We start from the raw sequence: 24,053 nt of genomic DNA on the forward strand, positions 1-24,053 counted from the left end.
TGCAAGCCATTAACAAAATTATTAAATGAAGAAAATGAAACAAGCAAATACCTATGTAACATTTACAATGATTTAAACAGTGTATTATCCGACCTTGAAAAAGAAAAAATGAATTCAAAAATAACAAAAATCATAATCGTTTTAGAAGATAATTCACAACAGATATTCAGTACAAGAGATTTACCATGATAATAAAAACAGCATAAAACTCGGCTTCGCTTGGTTTTCCAGATTGATATTTCAGTTATGATATCAAGGCTTGTTTAAACGCACATTATTCCATTACAGATTTTCGAATTTTAGTATAAGAAGTTTTTTTATTCCATTCAAGGATTTACAACAAATTTAAACGCACTATATAAAATCACATAAGAAAATAAAAATATATAAAGTATTTGTATAAATGGTTAGATTTCAAAGATATTTTTGTGAAAAAGATAGACAGGATGCTATTAGGAGAAGCAAGACTCGTTACATGCGGTATAAATCATGGGTATGTGATATATGTGATGGATATGACTACAGATTGGCAGGTAAATGGAGACATCTTTTGACACAAAAACATATCAACAATAGCATTATCCATAACATGGATACTGACAATAGATCATAGGTATTAGGATCAACGCTGTTATCTTCCAATGATATAATTGTACCATGACGGTCTAGCGCGGGGTATAGTTGTATCCTAGGTTATGATCCTAGGTTTTGATTTTCATTATGTCAACGAGGTTTGTTTTAAACGCACCTTGATTTCAAAATTTTAAAAAGAGTATAAGAGATTTTTTTATTTTGATTAAAGGGTTTAGCAAGGGTTGGTTTTTAAGGCTTGGTTTTTTCATTTTGGTTTTCAAACTTGATTCTATTTTGGTTTTGATTCCAATATTTGAATCCATTTTTGTCCCCCATATTTTGGACCGACCACTGGTTCCAATATTTGATTCCAATATTTGAATCCATTTTTGCCCCCATATTTTAGATCCACCACTGGTAGTAGTGATGTACTACATCTCTAAGGCAAATTTGCCTCAGAGTGTAGTACATTACTACTGTCCATCGCAGGCTTGCCCCCCCCCCCCCCCCCCAGCATTAGTTCGCCGGTAACCATTTATACATCTGGGTGGAGAGAGGCACTATGATAGTAAGGTGTCTTGCCCAAGAACACAACACAACGACCCCGGTCAGGCTCGAACCCGGACCGCTTGATCCGGAATCCAGCACGCTAACCATTAGGCCTCCGCGCCTTCCAAGGGATTCTCGCAAAGTACCTGCTGAACTTTTTCATAAAAAGGTTTTAAAAAGGTTTATTTTCTGGGAGTTGATTAGTGTTTATTTCGCTCTGTATCAGGCGCTACAAACATTTCTCATTTGTGGACCTTCACAAAGTGAGAGGATTGAGAGGGGTTTATATCGCAAGTCAGCATACTCGCGGTCGGGTAGGACATCGCCAAATCATGACCAAGATAACATTTGATAAGGGTGGTTTGTGGCAGCCAGTGGCAGCTCCTAAAGTGGATAATTATGGAAAAGACTTGAACTGCAGTCTGGTTAGTCCTGAGAGATCCTTGTTACTGGCAAAATGATTTGTCTATCTATTTGTCTATGGTGCAATGGCTTAATTTGTAGTACACATGTAGAGGCAAAATTAAGACGGATTCCGCTGAAAGTTCGAGCAATGAGTGCAAAAATTAAGCTAAGTACCAAAAACCTACTCATATTACGGTAACATTTTATATAGTATTTGCATCATCTTACTGAAATTCATTTGTCTTAGTGCCCCCGTGCTTAAACTCTAAAGTACTCTCCAGAAAATTAAAGTCAAACCTCGGAATAATGTTTAAAATGCTCACCATTTTGTTTTAAACTCGCGTGAAACGTCCGTATTAACTGGAATGTAGATAATTTCAAATCCATTTTTTTTTGCGGGGTCAGCTTGAGAGCTAAAGTTATGGTAGGTTTTTGTTAGCTCTACTCAAACTGTTACCATGCAATAAGATCTCTGTGGTAAGTTTATTTTTGCCGGTATTGCTCGAATGTGCGGCGGAAACCATCTCGATGCTTCATCTAATGGCTAATATCTTCAGCTCAAGATGTCAGTTCTTAGGGGAATGATGAAGCCTTATTTGCCTGAACGTGATTCATCTAGTTATCCATCTGGGCCGGGTTGTTCGAAAGCCGATTAACACTAACCCGGGATTAAAAGTTAATCGAAGGTTGAATTTCTCTTATGTAAATGTGTTTTTATTGCTCACGTTTTGTGCAGTTTGAGATAATTCGACGGCAAAACTGAACGACGGAAAATATAAACAGAAAATCTCACTGAAAAGTTGAAAAGCTGAGATCAAAATTCGCGCTAATGCTGGATTAGCTTAATCGTGCTTTGAACAACCCGGCCCAGGTGTTGTTAGTCAAATCAAGGGAATAAGGCAGACCTTCCCCAACAGTACACAGTCTCTTTGGCTACTTTGAGGTCACATGACATCAATAAAACTATTTCCTAGTAAAAGTCTCTAAGCAGGCAACATTGGAAATTCTATGATGTCAAAGGATGACACTGCACTGTAACCTGTGAAGGTTGGTCACAACCGAATACCATTGCACATAAATATTCTAATGTATGTTAAATATGTAAAAATCAAATGATAATTAAACTTCTCTTCCCAAAGGTGCAAAGGTGGTGATAACTTCCTATTAGGAATTACTTCAGTGACAAAAGGATACAAACTTTGCTGTTAAAATATTAATAACTTTTCTTCCTATGCTTAATTCTTCCTTAGGCCAAAAATTGTTCCCTGCATTTGTCACAAAAATTTGGACAATACTACCCACGCACCCACTACTCTCCTATAAAGTCATGGAGTTCAGCTCCTGGCATCATCATGGCAACAGGTAATTCAGTTGTTCATTTTGTGCTTGTATGCAACATTAAAATACCAATGATTGATGTGTTATTCAGTTGCTCTGCTTCCTCCTCTTTCTCCTTTCCCCCTTCATCATTCTACTCCTCTTTTCTGCCTTCTGTCTTCCTTATTCTTACCTTAGCCTTCCCCTTCTCCCTCTCTTTCACCTCCTCCCCTCCCTCCCTTTCCTTTGTTTCCTGTTTCACTCGCTCTTCATTCACCTCCCTTTCCTTCCCCCCTACACTTCCTTCCTAACTTCTTACCTTCTCCCTCTCCTCCTCGTTTTTCTCATGCAGTGTCTTTAATCTGCCCTCCTTCTCTCTTCACTATATCCTCCTTTCACCTTCTTTAATTCTTGCTTTTCCTTCTGTTTACTCTTGTTTTCTGTGTGTGCCTTCTCTCACTCCATTCTCCCTCCTTCACCCCTCTTTTCTCACCATCCTCCTTCCTCTCTTCTTTTTCTTACTTCCCTCTCTCCTCACTCTTCCTTTTGCACTCCTCCTCCTCCTCCTCCTCCTCCTCCTCCTCCTCCTCCTCCTCCTCCTCCTCCTCCTCTTTCTTCTCCTCTGCCTCCTTCTTCTTCTCTTCTTCTTACCCAACCCCACCATGTCCTCTTCCTCCTTCACCTTCCTACCTTCTCCCCCCCCCCACCCCATCCATCTCCCTATCCTCATCTTTCTCTGCAATGTTTTCATCTCCCCTCTTCACCATGACCTCTTCCTACTGCCTTCTTCCATTCTTCCTTCCTTTCTTGCCTTTCCTCCTGTTTACTCCTTTGGGTGCTTACTCTCCCTCCATTCTCCTGTCTCCTATATTTCCTCCACCTCCCCCCTCACTCCTCCTAGGCCTTCTTCTTTCCTTCTTTCTTTTTTTCCCCTCCAGCTTTTAATGTATCTTCATTTTCCTTCTTTATTGGACTTCCTCTTTCTCCTTCTTGTTACTGGTCAACTTCTGTTCATGTAGCATTAAAATACCAATTCATGTGTATTCTGTAGCTCTGCTTCATCTCTTTCTCCTTCTCTCCCGCCCCCCCCCCCTCCCTCCATCTTTCCACTCCTCTCTTTCTACCTTCTTTCTTTCTCATCCTTATTTTACCCTTCTCCTTCTCCCTCTCCTTCTCCTCTTCTAGCTTCACCCCTCCTTCCCTTTCTCTTGTTTTCTGCTCCACAACCTCTTCATTTACCTCCCTTCCCTCCTCCCTCCTCCCTCCTCTTCTTCTCCTTCCTCCTGCTCCCCCTCCTTTCCTTCTGTTTACACCTTTTTTCTTCTGGTGCTTACTCTTCCTCCATTCTACCTTCTCCCATATGTGCTCCCCCCTGCTTTTTCCTCCCAGGCCTCCTCCTTTCCCTATTCTTTCTTCCTCTCAATTCCCTCTCTTCTTTCTCTTCAAATTTTAATGTATCTTCATTCTCCTTCTCCATTCAACTCCCTCTTTCTCCCTCTTGTTACTGTTCAACTTCTGTCTAACTTCTTCCCACCTTCATCTAACAGGTACTTTTCCTTTCTCTTCCATTTCGTCTTCCGTCTCCATCTCCTGACTTGTTGTTCACCTAGGTAAAATCACTGTCCCTTGTGTTATTTCCTAGGTACATACGGCTCAAACTTGAGGTTCAACGCTGATATCTTCCTTTCATCAGATGCTGGGATGACCTGGCACATGGTAACCATTACAGTGTATAAAAGTTATAATTCTTTTATTGATGTTATACAAAAAAATATTAGTCACATTTCTTTTCTGCACAACTTGGGGCGCGCTTTTAAATTCACAATTCTGGAATGAGAAGCGGCTAATCCAGAATGAACAGAACGCCATTGTGGCCATTCTCCTCCCAGGGGAAGAATGAACAGATGTTTGCGAATGAAAATACAAAATGGCGGACAGCGTGATTCAAGGAATGTGATCTCTCTCTTTTGTGAAAATCACTGCCAGAACATTCTGCAAATCCATTACAGTCTCTACACTTTCTTCCTCCTCTTTATTAAGCAGAAGTTTGCTGCAACAATGGCTGCAATGGTAGCCTCTTCGTCGGCCGCCAATTATTTGTTACGCAATGTTTACTCGTGCCAGGAGCGCGCATATCATCTCGACTACATGGGCGTTTTGCAGGCAATCCGAATTATTCCTAGCATTCTGTACCAACCATTCTCATTCCAGAATTGTGGGTAAAACAACGCGCTCTTGGAGTGCTTAGTTGGCATGGCACCTGATGTGACAATACGAACCTCCGGAACACTGTATCATGTTGGTAATGGTTTAGTTGACTTACTGTATTTCTACAGATTTTGCAACGTCCCTTCTGGTGGTACAACCTCGGTGATCATGGTGGTATTTTCATTGCTGTACCAAGAAACTCTTTGACAAACTTGATTTAGTAAGTTGAAAATAATCGATAATCGTGACTTTATGCTAAAATTTTGGACTTGGAATAAGAATCATATCTTCCTGAAGGGATAAACATGTACCTTGGGGGTTGGATGATGGGCGTTGAATGCATATGTAGTTGTCACATGCATGTGGCTGTTTTTAATGTTTACAAGTCAGCTAGAGCATGAGCTCTGATTTGTGAACTCCTTTTACCTATTGGCCCCTGTGCCGGCCAAAACTGGCCGTGACAAACATTGCCCTTTGTTCCACTTCTGACGTCAACATCTTTGACCAAGAAAGGCATCACTTATACTCAAACTCTGCAGGAGGAACAGAAAAAGTGATTGGGTCAATAGAACTTAAAAATACCCACAAGACTGCTTAGAAATTTGAGTGAAAAACTCGTAGGACAATTTGCCTCAGATTATTGCCCCTTAGAATGTCCTGTATGGATGATGCTTTCTCAGTTATTCTTGGACTGCAAGCAAGCCCGTGGAAGGCCAACAACTACAGCAAAACTGTAAAAAAATACGCTTTTTAACATTTCTAGGTGTCAGTGGGTTAAACATTTTTCTTTTAAGTAATCCACTTCAACAATATGCCTGACCTCTAAAGTCTGTCCTCTTAAACTGTTGTTAAGTATTATTCAACACCCAAATGTATAATTTAATGCTGGGGTGCGCAATTAACCCTTCGATGTACGTGCATTCCATCCAGGCCTTTATGTAGGGCTGGGGGGGGGGGGGGCGGTGCTTGTGGTGTAGAAGTACTCTTAGTGTCTTCCTACTACAGAAACAAGAGTAAGTTCCGGCAGTAGGGAACACTTGACCCAATGGAGACGTACAATGCAAGATGCGATGGTAAACGTTCCTTTATAAAAAGTAATTTTCATTTTGGCTCTCTTTCGCCTCTCAGTTACAGCTGGAATGAAGGCGAGACATGGCTAACTTACAGGTTCTTAAGCAACTCCAGGATGTATGTATATGGTCTTCTAACAGAGCCGGATGAACAGAGTGCTAGTTTCACGATTTATGGTTCTCATCCTGGAAGGCACAAGTGGGTTGTTGTGCAGATTAACTTGAGGAAGGCCCTAGGTAAGACTCACTCACCAACCTGCTTGCTCCCTCGCATGTTTTCTTGCTCACTCACTTGGTCAAAGTCAGTCAGTCAGTCTAAAATGTATGATAATTCTGTCTGTCTGTCTGTCTGTCTGTCAACTAATACAAAATATTTCGACTAGAAGTGATGCAAATGAGTAAAAGTTCAACAGATTAATTACAATAGGAGAATCTCACAACGAGTAATGGCACTCTTCATGCAAGCTTTTATAAATGACAAGTCCTGCTCATTGGTAATCTCAATTTCTTTTCTTGAGACTACAGACTACTACAGTTTTTCTATAATTTCTATTGCACAATGCTAGACTTTGTTACATGTAAGCAAACTGTTTTCATTTTAAAATTTAGGTAATCCATGCAAGAAAGATGACTACAAGCCATGGGTACCATCTGATGAACAAAATGGGACTTGCTTGTTGGGAAAAAAGTCTATTTATGAGAGACGGATTGCTCATGCGCACTGCTACAATGGTTACGACTATGATCGTTCAATCACACAGCAGAATTGTCCGTGCGATAGAAAGGACTTTGAATGGTAGGCAGGGATGTAGCTAAGAAAACACTAAGCTGGCTCATCAACAAGCCCAGCTGGCTTTTCTGGCCTTCGTGGCTCCAAACGTTTACCTAAGTCTTTGTTTTTATGTGAAACTTCAGCTGGATTTAAGTTCTCTTTCAGCGGCGGTAGGGTCATTATACAGATTGTCATGTCATACTTTTCCTGGTCAAACATAAGGTGTTGACAAGTTTTCCTTATTTATAATATTCCTTAAGGCAAGACAAAGGTCTGTCCTAGAGGCTACCTTGGCAGCTTACCAGGCCATGCTTAAGTCTGCGCTGGTTCCTATAGCATCAAGTAGTGAGTAGAAGTACCGGTTATGTACCTAGGTGGAGAGAGTCACCGCAAGAGTAAATCACTCAAGCTAAATGAGCTGCATTATTGTTTGGTAAGGTTATAAGGAACATTGACCTAATGGCGATGGCATGGATAATTGAATTGCACTAAAGATTAACACCTCAGTGTTCAAGCCTGATCAAGCTCAGGGATCATATTCCCAGTCGTCCGGTCGTCCGAGACGACTAAAAAATCGTATGGACGACCAAAAGATTACATAAACTCGTCCGCTGGACGACTTAAGTTTGACTTACTGAAAAAACAATTATTAAGTTTTCTTATGAGTTAATTGCGTTCTGACCACTTGTCATCCATTCATAACTTTTCGAAAACAGAACATAATTTGCAACTTGCTGTCGCGATAAAATCATAATTTTGGCCGCCATTTTGGCTGATGCGGTATTTTCCATGAAATCATTGCAGGCTCAATTTTCAAGCTCTCAACCGCTGATATTTTGAACTGCAGGCCTGCATCTGCGAAAAACACAAGGCGATCGCATCAGCTGATGTTTTGATCAAAATTTGCCATTATCTTGGTCTGGCGCCGCCAGCAAAGAAAAAAAGCAATGTTAACACTTCAGAAAAACAAACCAAATATAAATAAGAAGAGCAAAAGCGTTCTTTTCTTCCGTGGAGGCCCTGGCTTTCATTTGTTCCCGCATCATACGCTTCAGCAACATCACAAGCCGCTTGGGGGCGTGATGTTTTGTGAAATTTGTAAACCGGCAGCCAAGGTAGACAAGTAAAAAGTCTCATTAACAAATACTTGTGAATCAAACTTTATTAAAACAGATTTGTTGTCTTGAAGATTTCATGTATACACAGTGTTACATAATGTGATAATAACAAAAAAGTCAACTTTTCATTTACTTTTTGTATGGTCGCCATTCTTCACTTTTGAACGGGCAAGTAAAATTTTGCAAGGGCAAGTATGTCATCTTGCATACTTGTCCGGCTGACGACTTGGAGAAAAAACAAATATGGATCCCTGCAAGCTAGGATCATTGTGTTGCGTTCTTGGGCAAGTCAACTTTCGTTCATTTCAGTGCCTTTGTTTCTACTCAAGAGCATAATGGCAAACCAGCAACTTGTAAAGCCAGTCTGGTAATTCTTGTGATGGACAAACATCCCATGCAGAGAGATGTAGAAATACTCCTCATTGCTTCATGCTACGGAAACTGGAATAAGGCCAGACCTGATGATCTGATGGGCCGCAAGGCCGCTTGAACACAGATAACACCTTGAAATGCCTAAATGTGATCAAGGTGTTAGTATAGAAGTAAAACTGTGGACAACTAGATCATTAATGTTTTGCAAAGGTGCTACTGTGATGGCCATCAATTCAGACTAAGATGTGTAAATTCTACTTTGCAAAGTTACTAGCCTAGTGGCTATTGATAAATGCTATAAAAATAATTGATGAATCCTACATTTAACAGTAGACATCTACCAGTGTGTTAAAAGTTGGTAATTCGATTAGCCAGTCCTTGCATTCATTTATTTAGTAATAATGATGTTATCAATCTGACAATGATAATTTAGTATTATTGTGGTCTAGTACAGCATATATTTGCTCACCTTTCCACTATTCACTGATGGTACACAATCTCTGTCCTTGGTTATGCAACTTGAATCTTTTTGAACAAGTAGCGTTTTGTCTTTTATTATAACAGTGATGTGGGCTACATTGAAGACGACAGAAATAATGAGTGCAAGTGGGATACTTCCAGTGGCTTGACCCCTACAACTATACCTCCTGTGTGTCCTATAGGCACAACATACCGCCGCACAAAAGGGTATGTAGAGAGGAAGATTACGAAGAGCTATCACAATGGAAGCTGTGGTCATTGTTTATCGTGCAGTATTCTTACAACATAAAGGACTACTCGTTATACTTAATATGTGACTCGCCAGTGCAAACTCAGGGAATAATTTCCCTCCATTGTTTTGATGACTGAGCTTGACTCCAATCAAGTGCCTCCCATGTATTTTACTCCTAATAAAACACACATTCTGTGCTAATTCCAGTGATCTTTAAGATCATTTCTGTTAAGCTTACTGTGGAAGTTGAATACAAACTTTCCACCTTGCCCAGTCATAAAGCGAAAAATTCACAGTGCACATTTCTGATACGTCCATTTTTCTGTACAGATATCCACCTAAAGTGCACTACTCTTGCAATAGAAAAGGACTTCTTGTAATAGTAAATAAAATGTGACTTGACAGTGCAAACTTACAGGATAATTTTCCACCAATTTTTGTTGATTGAGATCGTCTCCACTGTAAAACCAAATACCTCCCATGTAAGGTGTGATGAACGGAAACCTGTTGGCAACTGTTACTTTCTGTGAAGAATCATTTGCCACTCCTGGCAGTGTCAGACCAATCCCGTGATCAATGCAGCATGGCGTAACGGTTTGTTTTGTTGTTGTTGTTTTCCACAGATATCGCAAGGTTGTTAGTGATACCTGCCAAGGGGGCATGGAAGATCAGTTTGCTGCAGATATGGCTTCTTGTCCAATAAATGGTAAGTGAACTCGCTTTTCACTGTGACACTGTTTGAGAGTCACAGTGCTCTTATGCTAAGCATGTTAGACTCCAGTTCAAGAAGTACATACAGCTTCAATCCCTGGGTGTTGTAATTGTCTTGTCACCTCTGGCAAGACACTGAACTCTTACAGTACCTTCAGGGATTGAGGTGTTTCTTGAAATAATTTATAGCAGCTAAGATGTCACCTCTTTTAAGTGGATGCGGTTACCATTTTATATAGACCGGGCAGTTTTAATGGAATATGAATCTGCAAAAGAAGAATTAAAAATATATATATATGAACATAGAGGGAAAGAGGCTATGTTTAGATCAAAGGCGAAATGGCTTGAACAGGGGAAAAAGACGAAAACCGACTAAATAGTTTTTTAACCTGGAGAAGACGAATTATGAAAAAAACTTATACGCGAAGTGAAATTAGAAAATGGCGAGGTGACATCAAATTCAAAACAGGTCGAGAAAGAACTGGAGAGTTTCTATAGCAACATGTATGCATCGAGAATTAGCCATAACAGAGAGCCACAAGGTACCGGAAGACAGAGTTTTGAGTCGTTTGTTGAAGATTTTGAAATTCCACAACTTAACGCTGAAGAACAACATTCGCTAGAGCACGATTTTACCTACGAGGAGTTAAAAGAGGTTGTCATTTCTTTCTCGGACAATAAAACACCAAGTGAAGATGGGTTTACTAAAGAATTTTATGTGGCCTTTTATGATCTTATCTGGAGAGATTTACTAAACTCTTTCAATGTAGCTTTGAAAAGTGGGTCCCTTTCCATTTCCCAAAGGAGAGGAATAATAACCTTAATACCCAAAACTGACGAAGCCCTTTCCGAACTTTCTAACTGGCGTCCCATATCTCTTCTCAATCTAGATTATAAAATTCTTTCAAAAGCTCTCGCAAAGAGAATAGAGAAGTGTTTACCAAAACTAATTAACTCCGATCAAACCGGTTTTGTCAAGGGAAGGTATATAGGTCAAAACATAAGACTTTTAAGCGATTTAATGGAGCATTTAGATGCGAAAAGTACCGCTGGTCTGCTCCTCTTTATAGACTTTAAAAAAGCTTTTGATAGCCTTGAATGGGATTTTGTTGCTAAAATTTTAGCCCAAATGTTACCAGATGGATCTCAATCCTTTACAATGGTGTACAAAGTGCAATCATAAATGGAGGCTTTTTATATCAAGAGGGGTCCGCCAAGGCTGCCCTTTGAGTCCGTTACTCTTTATCCTTTCTGTTGAACTGCTAGCTTTAAAGATACGCCAAGATTCAAACTGCAAAGGTATCTCTCTTCCAGACGAACAGGAGGTTAAGATTTCACAGTTTGCCGACGATACTACTTTAATAACAAAAAATGCTACATTTTGGATTGTTTTGGAACTATTTCAGGACTGAAGTAAACCAAGAAAAAAACGAAAGCAATGTGGATAGGCTCTATGAAATACAGCAACCAGAAGATACTTGATTTTAAAGCCTTTTAAAGCCACAAAAGAAACTATTAAAGTTCTTGGAGTCCGGTTATCCTATAACACAAACAAATGTATCGAAGGAAACTTTTATTCAAAGGTCAATAAAAGTTTCCTGATATTAAATTTATGGCTCTCAAGAGATCTCACAATTTATGGCAAATCTTTGTTGGCGAAAGCTTTAGGTGTCACAGTTGGTGTATGCAGCACTGATCTATGCTGACTGTTCCAGAAACGGTCATTAAAACTGTTCAGGAGAATCTTTTCGCTTTTCTGTGGAAAAATAGGAAGGCTAAAATAAAAAGACTTGTAATGTACCAACCAGTTGTAGAAGGGGGAAATAACCTCGTCAATTTCAATATGTTAGTTAAATCTTTGCGCCTGGCCTGGATTGGAAGGCTCCTAGAAAATTCTTGTGATAAATGGTAGGCAATACCGAACTACTACTTCCGAAATTATGGTGGCCTTCCGCTTCTCCTCAAATGCAAACGTGGCACTGTTAGATAAAGGTCTGCCCCTCTTCTATCGAAAACTTCTTCAATACTTTCAAGAACTCAAGAACATAGCCAACATTTTCCCAAACGCTGAATTTATTATTTGGAACAACAAGTCGATAACTATAGAAAATGCTACTTTATTTTGGAAATCATGGCTTGAACGTGAAGTTGTTTTCGTGCAGGATGTGTTTAATCCGAATGGCAATTACTTATCTTACGAAGAGTTTAGTAATAAATTCAACATTACAAAAAGTTACATTTATTATTTCCAGCTTATTGCAGCCATCTCATCTCATCATAAAAGGAAAGCTGCACAAACTTTAATACCTTCACGAGATCTCTCATCAAACTCCGCTTTCATCTCCTCAAATGAAACCTGGATTAACCTAGCTGTAGCACGCTGCAAAAATTGTTACCAACTAGTTGGCAATCACAGTTTTATTATTTAAAGTGGTGTACAAAAGTGGCAGGAAAGATTTCCTGAAAATTTTACTAATTGGAGTGAAAAGTTCCAAGCAATATACCGGTCAACAAATTTTATCTTGGTTTAATCATTGTCAAGATACTGCGATCATTCTATCCAATAAACAAATTGCTCTTCATGACATATCTCATTTGTCTGAAGTGCTTTCCAGTCCCATAAAGCGCAGATTAGACTTGCTCATCATCTTGGCCAAACAATATATTTATGCTTCTAAATGTCTTGAGAAAAAACTCTCTGTCGATGAATTCGTGAATAAAGTCACTGTTCAATGGAAATTAAAAAACTGCTCTCATATTCAAACAATGACTGAATAATTTTTTCCGGGTAACTTATTACACAATTAATAAAAAATAGATAATTTTGCTCGCACTAAAAATTAAAAACAATAACATAGTTGTAATATGTTCAAATATTAATCTAATGCATAGCCCTCACATTACTTTATTCCTACATATATTGCGTTTATTTGTCTCTGTATTATTTTGTATATATTACATGACAAGTGCAAAATAAGTGTAAGTTATTTTATCTTAAGGTTTGTATGCAATTGGTCTGTAAGTAGCTGTATTGTTTACTTTTTTTGTGATGTATTTCTTTGTGTGTGTTGCAATAAAAAATATACATATTTATATATAATTACATGTACACTCACTGCTCTATATTTTTATTATGTTCCTTCCTTTTCTACAGCACTTCCTCAGTTCTTGCTGTATGCTGCGCGTAGATACATTAGGAGAATCACATTGGGTGATCACAGAGAGACTACCATTCCTCTTGGAAGTGGACTACAGAATGCCATTGCATTGGACTATAATTATTATCAGAACTGCGTCTACTGGGCAGATATTACTCTAAATACGATTACACGCTCATTTCTAAACGGATCTGGTAGGTACACTGTGCCTTATCGTTAAGGCGGGGCATATACGCCCAAAGATGAAAATCCAACAACTGCCTGCTCTCGAACACGGCAAATCTATTTAAACAAACTGCAGTGTAGCCTTAACCATGCTTTATTCTATCATAAAACATATCAGAGAGTGGCAAAAGCACAAAATAGAACAAAAAGGTACACGTTGTTGTCTCTTCCTGAGTGTTTTGTAAGCCTAAACGACTAACAAGTACTTGTTATGAATGGAATTTTGTTCGATCCATTGTTTGGCAAAAAGTTCCCTCGGCTGATTATATAGATAGGTGATTGGCCCACCACCCAACCTCTTTGTCAGGCACTTCAATTTTAATTTACTTAGAAGCATAGCTCACAGAGTCAGTGAAACATGCCAGCATCAGTTCCATAACTTATAGAGGTGTGATAATAATTAATAATTAATTTTATGTGCTGTATATTTCTGTTGATAGGGATAATTGAAACACTTCATAGTGGTATCCAGCAGGTGGAAGGACTAGCATTAGATTGGCTTGGCGATAATATATATTGGGTGGATGCTGGTGGCAAGAAGATTGAAGTCTCTAGAGCAGATGGACGTTTCCGTAAAACCCTTCTCACAAGCAATCTTGACCAACCCAGGGCTCTCGTACTTGATCCAAAACGTGGGTACATGTACTGGACTGACTGGGGAAGCAGTGCTCGAATAGAAAGAGCTTACATGTCTGGTGAGGGACGCACAGCAATCGTATCATCTAGTCTACAGTGGCCCAGTGGTGTTGCCATTGATTTCTCTGCACAACAGTTGTACTGGACCGATGCTGGTTTAAACAAATTAGAAAGGAGCAACTTGGATGGAAGTTATAGACAGGTATGCTGGTGTCAGTGTTTAGGCTAGCCGTTTGATCGTAAATCTTTGAATTGGTCCATCGATGACAAATTAATTCCTGACATTTGTATGGAAGCACAGTGTTTAATGATGTTTGAAGTACTAAGGGAGGTTGAATTCTCTTTTCTCTCTTTCAGATAATAAGCAGTTCAGGGCTGCCTCATCCATACTCGATATCTGTGTACCAAGACTCTATATACTGGGGCGACTGGTCAACACAGTCCATTCAAAAGGCCAACAAACGAGACGCTGGGGCTCGACAGACTATCAGGTCACATGTGCGTGGGCTGATGGATCTAAAAGTTTTCCATCAAGATGCACAGACAGGTAAAAACAAGGCTTCTTCTCTAGTCTTATCGAAACACAATTTGTATGATTTGTGAACACTTCTTTCTGTAGCACCATATTATCTTGTCACAGGATGATGAGGGTCCTGAAGGGGTAAAATGGGAACTGAGATTGGCCTGTTTTTGTCTTGGGAAATGGGATTTAGGTCACTGGGACTGGGATTTGGTCGCTGGAAATGGGAGAAAAAATGTCAAAAATGTGAATGGGATCAATATTTTGTAACATTGTCTAGTCAAGACATCGCTTATTTCATGGGGTTGAGACAGCAATAAATTGTTCAAGCACCTTGTCTGTGTCAATTTTGCATGCTTTGACCTGTCTCGATTTTTTTCCACTCAAAGTGTTGTCATCGGTTGTCATACACACCGAGAACTTTGAAGTGGAATTAGCATCGCATTATTCAACGATCCAGATGGAGAGGAATATTCGTAGAATGTGTGCCTAGAGGAATCGAGTAGACGAAAAGGATTTGCAAATTTTGCTGTCGAAGTGTTTTACAAATGGCTGCATAATGCAGAGACAGGGCATAGGGGAGAGTTTGAGATAATGGTACATATTTGTCAAGATACGTTGTGAAAACTGAATAGTTTAAGTGGCTCGTATCTGCAAAAACGCACCCTTAGAGGTAAAGACGAAATCGCGACGGCAAGAAAGCTTATTGGAAGTCACGCTACGTGAATCTGTATCTCAGTTAAACTTGCGAGAAAGGGGAAAAAAGCCACCAGAAAATGCGCCAACATGGCCGCGTGGAGATAGTTTCCTAAGTTGAGCAAACGAACCATGGACTACGGCTTGTAGTAAAAAATATTGGAACAGGACTTGGAGCGTGAAATATTCAAAAGACATCGGCTATCCAAAAGGAAACAGCTTTATACAAATTTCTGCGGAGATTTGACCCGTGCATTGAGTTACTTTTTGCCTCGTCGAGCAATCTTTACCCCACATTAAGAAGTAAATTTTCGTTTGGATATTGCCATTAGCCTCTTCTCCTTGCGTTATTCTTTACCTAACGGATACACCTGCCATTTCTAACGGCTACATTTCCAGTAAAACGGATGCTGTTTTGAAATGTTGCAATGGAATGATGTTGCAATTCTGAATTCTGCAACTGAGCAGAAAATAATGTCAACCACTGCAAGTTGTCCTTTAATTTGCAGACGATTAGATGACGAGCGACCCGTGGAATTGGAAAAAAATGAGACACTGCAATCTCGAAATGCCATCGAATTGTCTGCCTTGTACCTTTGGTTTTGTTGAGGCTAGAGGCAACAACCACCTTTCAATACATAACACTGCGAAATCGCAAGTTTTAACACATTACTATTGAGTGACGTTTCTATCACCCAGAGCGAAAAGTATTCCCTTGCAATTGAGAAATTAAAACAGTCCCTTGAGAGTTTACAATAATGCGGTACGAGCTCGCCGTCCTTATCCACATAATTATATCCTACAATTTACTTTCAGACAAGCAAATTAGTCGGAAAAAAAAGGAAAATTGAGATAACTTAGCTGACTATTTACGTGATAACAAGATGTCCTAGTGTTAAAGCGATATCAAAACTAAGAACAAAACAAATTGTCACTGAATTTGAAACATATCGTGGGACTTGCTGAAAAGTGTAAACTCTACCTAAACTGCGTGTCACGAATTCGAAGTGAGGGATCCGAGTGCCAACGACTCAAAGCGTCGGCTAACAAATTGTGATCTCCTGGGATGTGACGAGCCTGGAGCTCGAAGTCAAAGACGGCGGTGGAAAACCACAGTTGTCGTAAGCAGCGCTGCACGAAATAGTCCTTTGACGCGCCAGAATACCTTATGACTTTATTGTCGTAGGACACGAAGAATTTGCGATGGCGAAGCTTGAGCGCCCAGAACTGAACGGCAACAACTATGGTATAGAGTTCCAAAAATGAGATGTGAGAAGCACTAGTTAGGATATCAGGGGAGAACTGAAAGTGGAACGGTGAAGTCTGAAGACCGAGTTCTTGTAGCAGCTGCTTTAACGAAGTGGACGCAGTAGATGCAGGAAATTCGGTCGTCGAGGTAAACATCCGCCAGGAAGCGTAGTTGCGTAAAACAGTGCACGGCAGCCTTTGTAGTGCGTTGACAGATCATAGTGGAAGTCTTCAAACCAAATGGACAACGAGTATCAAAGTAGAGGAGATTGTTGAAATGAAATCCCAGTAGATAATAGTCTTTGGGATCGATGGGTATTTGACGGTCGGCATGTTGCAGGTCGAGTTCACATAGGAAGCAAACTTTGCCTAGCTGCAGAATGAACTCGCACAAGCGATCGATCCATGGCAGTCAAAGTTTATACGGCTCGTTTAGATAATAAGAATCCGGAATACCGATGTTTGAAGAAGCGTGCCGAGGGGGGGGGGGGGGGGGAAGGAACCTAAATCCATAGCCACGCGACGTTCAGAAGACCCGCGCTTAGGCACAGTTTGTAGTGGGTAACAGACCAGAGGCTGTGAAAAAGCATTGTCAGGAAAAAGACCGGTGATCGCGTGATAGCGAAGCTCTGTGTTGACATAATGCTGCACATGATCGCCGTATGTATTGTCCATGATTTGACGATCGTAATAGTTAAGTAATTTAGATTTTTAAGCGGGAACGCTCAGAGGAGTCAGTACCGGTATTCTAGCGCCAAAGGCGTTAGGAAGGTCATGTTTCAACGCAAGAACACGTTGAATGAGAGGAGTTACAAACGGTTGATTTACATTTGACATCAGGGTAGTCGAGGTGATTGGGCTCGGTGGTAATCCATTAGTCCGATCCGAGGTCAGTTAAATGGGAGGATTACTGTCCGAGGAAATCTGTAATGTTGATCATGATGAATAAGGGCGAGGATTTGGGTTTCCTCGCTTTGGAAAATGCAGCATGTGGTGGTCCTTTGCGCAAACCCGGTTATCGTGGAAGGCTTTGAAGGATTCTAAATTGGCTTTGTTGCATGAACAGGAGCCGTAATGGTTCCATTGGCGACATGGTTTATCGCCTTTAGGTTTCGTTGGAGGGCGCTGGTTTTTTAAGGGTGGGACATTTGACAGAAACAAGGAATCGGTTGTATTGTGTCTAAGTTGACTGTAACGAAGATCTGTGTGCTTAAAATAGTAGTTGGTTTTTCCGAATCTCCGGGAGGCTGGACCACTTCAAGCCCCACAGTTCTACCTGTATGGTGATGTGACCATGGAATGAACGAACGTTTGACCACGATTAACTAGAGGCCTTTGCAATGAGACGCTCCAATAGCTGACTTAAGGCGTGCATCGTAAGACTTGATCATTAATTGCTAAAATGCCTCCAAAGAAGTCGGGTAGCTCTAATTTATCGTAATCATCAGAGGAAAAGTTACTTGGAGCGAATTCGTGAGGCCAGTCCACTGTTCGCTTCTTACATGTCTTTTCAGCGGAAAGCGTGCCGAAATTCTCGGTATTCACGTCTGTGCTGCCATCAGCGCGGTGAAGTCGTAAAACTTCTAGTTTGAGAGTCAGCTTTTGGTTTGGTTTGGGCCTCGGGTAAGATGGATTTCCAGTTCCAAATCGCGTGTACTAGAAGGTCTAATAGGATCTGCGGTGGCTGAAGAAGCTCCTTGAGCAGAAAGCGTGCCCAAATCTGCTTCGAACGCACACTGTTAGGTGATCGCCGGCTGAGGTAATTTCTCATCTGGAAACTTAGACCTATTCAGACCGGGCTTTTTTGGATCTTTTCAGACCGGGAGGGGGGGGGGGGAATTCTGACCCCTCCGTAACTTCCAGAATATTTAAGCAATCACAATGAAACTTAGAGGATGTATAGTATGTCCAAGAATCTAGCTTTTGGCATACGTCACGTGGACTGATGACGTCAGATCACGTGACAATTACATCATGATGTCAAAACAGCCGCCATCTTGGATCCGCCATCTTGGATTTCAATTTTTTTCAAAACTTCAGAAAACCGCCCAAAATTACTGCAAAGTACTCAAAATCAATAAAACTGTGCTTAAAACCCTAAAAAGGTGAAAATAATTACATTAAAGTTATTTTTCATTAATAGAAACACGAAAATTACAAATTTGGGAAAACATGCCTGTCAAAATTCCGATTCCATGGTAACGTCAAGTTCCTAACATAACAACCTATCATACGAAATTATTCCCAGACAAATTTTAGATAAACTCGCAAAGTTTGGCAGCGTTTGGTTGAATTGTGAAAAAGTTATATGCGTTCAAAGTCAGTGCGGGCACTTTCCGCCCCCCCCCCCCCCCCCCCAGTCTGGATAGGGTTAAAATCTTGCCACTGTACCGACAGCTCGGATTAGAGAAGGTCAGGATCTTTCGATTCTTTGAAGACTTTTGTCGCGTTGAGCGTCTGACTGGTTTGCCAAAAGAGTGTTCCTGAGCTATAAGATTTACGAGATTGGTCTAAACTTAAACGAAAGCTCTTGACCGCGTGCTAAATAGCGAATGACTGACATGACATGACAAACTGCGCGCTAAATAATCGAAAGTTCTCACGCATCAATTATCCATCATTACCCGGGTAATGATGCGAGCCCTGTGGCCATTTAAATGAAAGCTACTGAACACTTTGTTATGGGTTTATCGCCAGGTAACAATTCCTGTTCTCGGCTGAAACTGTGCAGTCACATCTGCTTTGCTGTGCCAAACAGTTATGCGTGTGCTTGTCCTGATAACATGCGGACTGTTACATCTGTTTCTGGAATTGTGACCTGCGAGTGCCAGCCTGGAGAATACATGGATTCCAATGGCGAGTGCAAAACTCCGAGTGAGTACGAAACCACGATACAGTAGTATCAGAAGTTATGATGAAATCTCTTACATCCTGTTATAATAATGATACATTGACTTGCACATTTTGATTAGACTTGTTGAGTCTGAATTACAATGGGCACTAAACCTGACATATATTAAGTACCTAAAATGTTTTTTGACTGCTGAATTTAATAACTGTAAAGGCCGTAATATGGTGTTGCATTAACGGAACTCAAGTTATAATTAATTAAAAATATTTACAAACAACAAAGAAAACATTTCAGCCAATTACACGAGAAGCAAACAAGCTGACTTGCTTCATAAATGTTTGTTCACTCCTTTTCTTTAAATTTTCTGTTTAGTTGATATTTATTTGCACTTATCAGTGCATTACTGGTCTATTTGCATTTCTTGTTATTGGCTACATGTATATAAATTTACTTACCATTCATATGGCTGAACAAGTACAGGTCAGTGATTTGCAAACTGTCTTTGGTTAGACTTAGTTATGACCAAAATAGCTTTGTTATCTACAAATGCAGACAGATAAAATCTTGTAAAATTAGAGTAAACGCATACAACTAATTTGTTAAATAATCTGTGTATTGGATTTTCCACACTTCCATGCTTTGTCTAGCTGGAACATGTGGTCCAAATGAGTTCCGGTGTACCAACAGTCGATGCATCCCATCTCACTGGAAGTGTGATCATGACAATGACTGTGGAGACAATTCTGATGAACAAGGATGTGGTAGGTGGCATAATTAAGGACCTCTTTACATGAGAGTTTTCGTCCCGGGATGACTTTCGTCCCGGGATGAATTCATCTCGGTGTCTGGTCATTTTCTTGTTGCTGTTTACATGATGATACATGATTTCGTCCCGGGATGAAACACCGGGATGAAATGTCATCCCGGGATGAAATGTGACGAAAAGACCCATGTAAACAGTCCTTCCCGGGATGAAATGTAATGTTATGTAAGCACGGGCGAGATGGATTCAACTCGGGCGGGACGACTTATCCCGGGATGAACACGCTCATGTAAAAATAATTTTTTTTCATCCCGGGACGAAACTCATCTCAGCTCTCATGTAAAGAGGCCCTAAGTTATATAACAGATTTTCGCATTGTTTTTCTGTCTGTTGTTAATCGTTAACAACTCTAAGGGCCTGTTTACATGGGCGGCGGGTGCCCCGGCTAACCGAGTTACCCGGGTAACCGAGCTACCCTGGGCGAGCCAACTTTTCATACGTTTCTTTGGAAAACGCATTGAAGCATTTACATGCAAGACGGAAAACCCGCCTTGCCGGGACACTCGGCTTACTTGACCTGGACAACCTTCTATGTAAACGGTTATGCCCGCGCTATCCTGGCTTGCCGAGAAAGTCTTCGCGCGTGTTCTTGAATTAAATTTGAAGTTAATGGCATAAAATGTATAAATTCTGGACCCAAACAGTGCTATTTGACCAAAATTAGATCAAATTAGTTTTATCTGTAGGCTGGAAAATATTTCTTTGAGCAACAGCCAATTAATTCGAAATTTTCGTAGTAATGATTATCCTAACTCGCGAAACAACAAGTTTAATTTTAATTTGGCGGCCAAAGACTGTTGAAATTCGGTTGAATTCCCCCAAATAAGGACGCAGTAAACTTCTAAGAGCATGCACATCAAAGTAAAATAGGTTTGAAGACGACTAGCCTTGATTTTTCAGAAAAAATTCATATTTTTCTGCAATCATTTGGAGCTACACGCTGTGTCACGCTTCATAGACGCTGCCTCAAATTGGGTTGAAGGGCTGTGAATTTTGCATGTAAAGGCGGGCTATGTTTCACGTTTCTAGCCGGGTAACTCGGTTAGCCGGGGCACCTCACAGCCCTAACTTTGTACCTTGTCCGTGGTCAATTGTGGGAGGTGTTGCAGCCTATATTGAATTTTGGAGTGAGAGGCTCACTGTGGGTGTTTTGTTCTTGGGAAGGACACTCTTTTCTTTCACAGTGCTTTTCTCCACCCAAGAAATTCAAATTGGTACCAACACTTTTCTAGCTCAACCCGACAAAAATGCTGGGGGCAATTAACCCAAAACGGATTTTAGCATCCACCACAGCAGAGAGAGTAGCAGAACTCCTTTTGACTTCACATTACAGAATCCAAAGCCATCAGCACCATTGAACAGGCTAAATTACCTTATATGTACCTCATGCAGTTGGTCAGTAAACTTTAATTAATTTGTCTGTCTGTCCATCTGTCCCTTTTTCTATCCCTCTGCCTACCCCTCCCTCCCTCTGCATTTTTAACCTTTAAAGACAGGGATGCGTTATGTCAGCGCTACTGTTTAACATTGTCATCGATTGGGTGCTGTCTCGAGCTACTGAAGACAGAAGGAGAGGAATACGCTGGACGCTATCAACTGTCCTGGAAGATCTGGATTATGCCGATGACATTGCTTTGCTGTCCCATTCTTTTAGTGACATACAGGGGAAAACTGACCGGCTTAACAGATTCTCTCGACAGGTAGGCTTAAGATCAGCCCTCAGAAGAGCAAAAGTATTGCCTGTCAACATCTCAGCACCATTGCCCATCAAAGCTTAAGTGGGACAGCTAGACCTTGAAACGACCCAACAATTCACCTATTTGGGTAGTACAGTCTGCAGTGATGGGGGGGGGGGGGGGGGGGGGGCTGACATCGACATCCGACAGAGGATTGGTAAAGCTAGAGGGGCCTTTGCAAAATTGCGACCCGTGTGGAGGAGCAAAAACTACAGCAGAAGAACGAAGATTAAGATCTACCAAGCTTGTGTACTCTCTGTACTACTCTACGGATCTGAATTTTGGAGAATGACTGTGCATGAATTAAAAAAGCTGCAAAGCTTTCACTCATCTTGTCTCCTAAACATCTTGCATATCTTTTGGCCACAAAAGATCTCCAAAAATGAGCTCTTTAAATTTACAGAACAGGAGGACATGAGTATTGTTCTCACACGGAAACGATGGAGTTGGGTTGTTCATGTGCTCCGTAGAGAATCTACCAGCATTTCTAAAGTTGCTCTCAGATGGACACCAGAGGGTAAAAGAACAAGAGGTCGTCCAAAATCCACCTGGAGAAGAACTGCAGAAGCAGAACTTCAGGCTCTCAATCTTACCTGGGGGCAAGCTTCGCGGCTTGCAAAGGACCGACAGGAATAAAGGCGACTAGTTGATGCCCTATGCGCCACTGGGCGTTTAAAGGATTGACGATGATTGTAAGCACCTTGGCCTGTTTCACTGCTTACTCTAAAGAAGTACCTCGAACCCTTTTACACAACAGTTAGCTTAGGCACATGTATAAAATAATTATGATTATAGTAATGTATTTTGTGCACGAGGGGGAGGCAATAGATGATACTAGTTCTTTAAATTAAAACCTTGCTATCCATTTCAAGTATCTTCATCGCAATGTTTGTTCCAGCTTACAGTACCTGCAGTCCAACACAGTTCAAATGTGACAATGGCCGCTGTATTTCTGGATTATGGAGGTGTGATCATGACGATGACTGTCATGACATGTCTGATGAGAAAAACTGCAGTAAGAATTTAACTGTGACTTTAATTTTATTCTTTCGTGTTGCCTTACAACCACTTTTGTAATGAAATTATCTCATTATTACTCGATGTTTAACCCCAAATAGTATCATTCCTTATTCTCTGCCACATTTAAATGCAAACCCCATTTTATGTGGTCAGGTTTTTGGTGGCCTATCAGTTGATCAGTGGGGTTGTGTGGTAATTTTTATGGTAAAACACAAAAACCTTTTGTGTTTTAGTAAACGTGAAATAATGCAGAAAATGTTGCTTGTTTTCAACCAATAATTTATCTTATAGATTTCCAACATGCAAAATGTGATATTTTACTGTCATTCTTTGTTCAGCTTATCCTACTTGTCGGGCAGATCAATTTACTTGTGCTAACAGGCGCTGTATACCACAACGATGGGTTTGTGATTTTGATGATGACTGTCGTGATGGCTCTGACGAGCGAGGGTGCAAGCCAGGTAGGATCCCTGGTGACAAAATAATTTGGACTGTTTTGACACTGTTACAGTTTACAAAGGTTATACACTAGAAGAATCGTTTACAATGGTTGAATTCTTGTTATAGCGGGCTCCCAGCGGCCCGAAGGGCCCGAGAGCGGAGCCCAATCACCATACAGAAATAGGAGAGCCATGCATTTGATTTTTTATGGTCATCATGGCTAACGGCCCGGTTCGTGGGCGGGCGCACTCTACAACGAACAAGGAACGACGCACGTCGCCCAAACATGGCGGTCATACTCCAGAAATAGGTTAACGTTAAAGTTAATGTTAGCTTACATCTTTGATATTAGACCCCTAAACTACTGTCAATTTACAGCTGTCAAAACAAAGGAATCCGCTGACCAGTATCACATGACCATATCGCGGGCTCAGGTGATGAACTCATCGATGCTCCACTTTTTGGCTGGCTAAATCTATTCAATAAACAAATTACAGCAAAAAAAGTGCTCTGTACGGATTTTTATTCACAAGTTGCAAAACTTTGGAAAACGAACGAGTGAGCACAGCAAACGAGTGAGTTTTCCAAAGTTTTGAAACTCGTGAATAAAAATCCATACATTGCACATTCTATGAAGTAAGCTATACATATACATTGCTACCATTACAATTGTTGAAAGCTAGCCGTAAACAGGCTAACCGTGTGTTTTCATGCTAACCGGAGTGTTGTTCAGGCTAACCAGAGAACTATTTAGGTTAACCAAAGTGGAAGTTTGCAAGTTGTCTTATAGCCTTAAATTCAGGCCGGGTTCATACAGGTGCTGGAACACCTGGAAATTCCTTGAATTTTATTGTGGAAGTTTAGTCCTGGAAGAAGACTACCGGTCCTGGGA

General features: G+C 40.6%; 1 protein-coding gene across 3 annotated transcripts in view; it reads left to right on the plus strand.

Annotated features, from left to right (window-relative positions):
• The window catches only part of LOC144663915 (uncharacterized), a 157,830-nt gene that overhangs the window by 60,018 nt on the left and 73,759 nt on the right, over positions 1–24,053 (plus strand). For all 3 annotated transcript variants that reach the window (XR_013572699.1, XM_078525003.1, XM_078525002.1), the window contains exons 9-23: positions 1,349–1,547; positions 2,778–2,889; positions 4,487–4,560; positions 5,181–5,272; positions 6,181–6,359; positions 6,732–6,918; positions 8,949–9,071; positions 9,720–9,802; positions 12,962–13,159; positions 13,631–14,028; positions 14,184–14,373; positions 18,988–19,164; positions 19,789–19,902; positions 22,599–22,715; positions 23,059–23,181. Coding sequence is in view for 2 of the 3 variants with exons in the window: in XM_078525003.1 (XP_078381129.1) it covers positions 1,349–1,547; positions 2,778–2,889; positions 4,487–4,560; positions 5,181–5,272; positions 6,181–6,359; positions 6,732–6,918; positions 8,949–9,071; positions 9,720–9,802; positions 12,962–13,159; positions 13,631–14,028; positions 14,184–14,373; positions 18,988–19,164; positions 19,789–19,902; positions 22,599–22,715; positions 23,059–23,181 (2,366 nt within the window). In the remaining variant the exon portion in view is untranslated. The remainder of the gene's footprint in view (positions 1–1,348; positions 1,548–2,777; positions 2,890–4,486; positions 4,561–5,180; positions 5,273–6,180; positions 6,360–6,731; positions 6,919–8,948; positions 9,072–9,719; positions 9,803–12,961; positions 13,160–13,630; positions 14,029–14,183; positions 14,374–18,987; positions 19,165–19,788; positions 19,903–22,598; positions 22,716–23,058; positions 23,182–24,053) is intronic.

This window comes from Oculina patagonica, chromosome 8 (assembly GCF_052425735.1).
Source record: "Oculina patagonica isolate OP01 chromosome 8, crgOcupat, whole genome shotgun sequence".
Taxonomy (NCBI): domain Eukaryota; kingdom Metazoa; phylum Cnidaria; class Anthozoa; order Scleractinia; family Oculinidae; genus Oculina; species Oculina patagonica.